The sequence below is a fragment of the Chenopodium album genome, chromosome 16 (assembly GCF_948465745.1).
Source record: "Chenopodium album chromosome 16, dcCheAlbu1.1, whole genome shotgun sequence".
NCBI classification, from domain to species: domain Eukaryota; kingdom Viridiplantae; phylum Streptophyta; class Magnoliopsida; order Caryophyllales; family Amaranthaceae; genus Chenopodium; species Chenopodium album.
The window spans coordinates 33,601,513-33,604,250 of record NC_137849.1 but is presented as its reverse complement, the minus strand read 5'-3'; the positions used below and the strand labels follow the sequence as shown (position 1 = coordinate 33,604,250).

General features: G+C 37.0%; 1 protein-coding gene across 1 annotated transcript; it reads right to left on the bottom strand.

Moving 5' to 3' along the window:
• Positions 1–231: 231 nt before the first annotated feature.
• LOC145584100 (uncharacterized) lies at positions 232–1,936 on the bottom strand. Its single transcript, XM_081641028.1, has 4 exons — positions 1,521–1,936; positions 1,284–1,443; positions 1,031–1,180; positions 232–255 (listed from the first exon to the last, which is right to left on the bottom strand). Exons 1-4 carry the CDS (start codon positions 1,934–1,936, stop codon positions 232–234), a joined length of 750 nt encoding a protein of 249 aa, XP_081497154.1.
• Positions 1,937–2,738: the final 802 nt, after the last annotated feature.

Sequence of the window (2,738 nt, the reverse complement as noted above, 5' to 3'; positions counted from 1 at the left end):
ATCAATTTCCCTACTAATACTATAATTTAAAATTTTGTTAAATAAAAAGAAGAGTCGGACCTCGGAGCTCAGTGAGAACATAAATTAAAGGCTATCGAACTGCATATCGAGGTAACGGCTATTGCTAGTACCCGCAATTTCCTTCGAAATGCGTTTATGAAAGTATGATGTTACGATTGAATTGAAAGTGATTTGTGTCTTTGGCATATTTTATGATTTGGGGGATTATAACTATGATTTGTCTGAAATCTTTCCCTGAAATATTTGATTATTTTATGAGAAATCACAAGGATGCTGTAATGATGAGTTTTATGGTACACTTTAAATATTTTATAAAGATATTTTACTATTTTACAAAAGCACTCTAAATGACTGGAATTTCTCGATTCCTATTAATTTATAAGAAAATGTAAATATAATCTGATATGATTGAGCAATAGCTCCCCTGAGGGCACTTGCCCATTCCTGTTATGGAGCACTGGCTCCCCTTGATATGTATGGAGCACTAGCTCCCCGTGATAGTAGGAGACGTCTACCCCTGTTAAATGTATAATGATTATAATGATTTTATTAAAAAAGGTTATGAACGAAGGTTTATTGAAATGGTGTTTTATTACCTATTTTAATATATTCTACTCTCCCTGATTTATTAACTAAAATGAATTGAAATGATGTTACACTACTAGAGTAGTACGTTACTGAGTCTTCGGCTCACCGTTTTTATGTTTTTCTGTTTTAGGTACTGTTGGAACAAAGGGAACGCATAGTGGCAAGGATTTTAATTACCTTAAGAAGCTCACTAGTTATTTATAGTTTTGAGATGATTTATTAATTAGCAAGTAAGACTTTAGTAAGTTTACATTATAATAAAATATTCTATTATTGAAGTAGGATTAATGTCTGTATTGGATAGATTTCTATATTTTATGAATTAAGGTTGTTAGGTATGAATGTTGCCTTGTAACTCTCGTGAGGGAGTTACGGCAATGACGTCTCTACCGAATTAGGTTAATTCCGCTGCTTAGATTACCTTAGTACTTGAGTTAGAGGTTGAGGCGTTACACCAGCAGTTGGGGGTGAAGGCATGCCTACACCAGTGTCTTGTGGGAATAGCATCCAAATACTCATAGGCTTCTTCATTTAGAGCCTTAATTGACTCCATTGCAACCTCATGCTCAAACTTCAAAAAACCAAAAAAAAAAAAAAAAAGACACAAGAATGAACTAATTACTCAACTGTTTTATAACACACCTAGCATCAAAAGGACAATGAGGGCAGCTTACATTTGTGGTTGCCCTAGAAGCACTCCAAAACAATCCTTTGTAGGCACCTCCAGTGAACTTGAGCTTGAAATTGGCCCAGATGTGTCTGACACAAAATTTGGTCTCTACTGCAGGCACCACTGCTTGTAGAGCTTCAACCAATCTCTGCACAACAAACACGCTAATTACCAAAACACTTTAAATGACAGTAACAAGTACAATGATTGAATTACAAACATACCTTCTGTCTAGTTTGACATGAAGGTGTAACCATCTCCATCATCACTTCTTATAGTTCCCATCAAAGACTCCAAGAACCATTGCCATGTTTCTTTGTTCTCAACTTCTACTATTGCCCAAGCTAAGGAGTATATGACATTGTTCCTATCCTTAGACACTGCCACTAGTATTTGCCCTGGGTATGGAACTTTGAGGTGACACCCATCCAGCCCAATTATAGGTCTACAACCCCTTAGAAATCCATCCTTCAATGACCTTAAGAATATAAGCATCCTAAAAAATAGTGGTGGCTCTGGATTGCAAATTCCATCCATAACTATATTGCAACCAGATCCAAGATTATGCTTGATAATAGCCTTGCCATAATCCCATACCCTGGCATATTGTTCAATAGCTGAGCCATAAATGATTAGTTTTGCTCTGCACCTTGCCATTCATGCTCTGAAATAAGTCACCTGTATACCCAAGTCATTGAGCACTCTGTCCCTTATTTGTTTCACCTTCCACCCAGGATTGCTCCTGAAATCCTCAAGATATTTTTCTACAATGAACTCTGCAGTAACCTTTGTATTCCCCTTTAACCTCATACAGTTATGCTGAACCCTCAAACTTCTAATTTGCCAACTCTCTTGTCTAACCAACAACCTAGCATACACCTTAAAATTACACTTCACTCCACCTACACACACACACACATAAAGGCATTCTGCTGGTCTTTATACTAAACTCACAACCACATCTATGCCTACACTGAATAGTAATCCTAGTGTTGTCATCGTGTAGGAAATAATACTCATACCTGTTTTGAATAGCATGAAGCCTTAAAGCTTTCCTCAGCACTAAGGCATTCTTGAACTGCAGCTTTGGAACAAGCTCAATAGGCTTATCAAAATCAACCTTCTCATTAAACCAAGGGTTATTGTCTTCTTCATCAGAAGACCCATGCAGGCTTCTTAGCTCATCAGAATCCCCTTCGACTTCAACCTAAATCTGAACCTCAGTTATATCTAAGTTCTCTCTAAGTATTGAACTCTGCTCCTTTACCACACCATGTTCACCTTCTTTACTTAAACCCTTTCTAAGTTTCCTTATTAACCTCCTCAAGTATCTCAGTTGAATCTTGTATAAACCACTGCTCATCACCATCATCATACTCCTTTTCAGTGGGCTCCTAGTTTATGTCACTGTCACTTTGATCATCACTTGAAGAACCTGTCTCACTCCCATATCTATCAT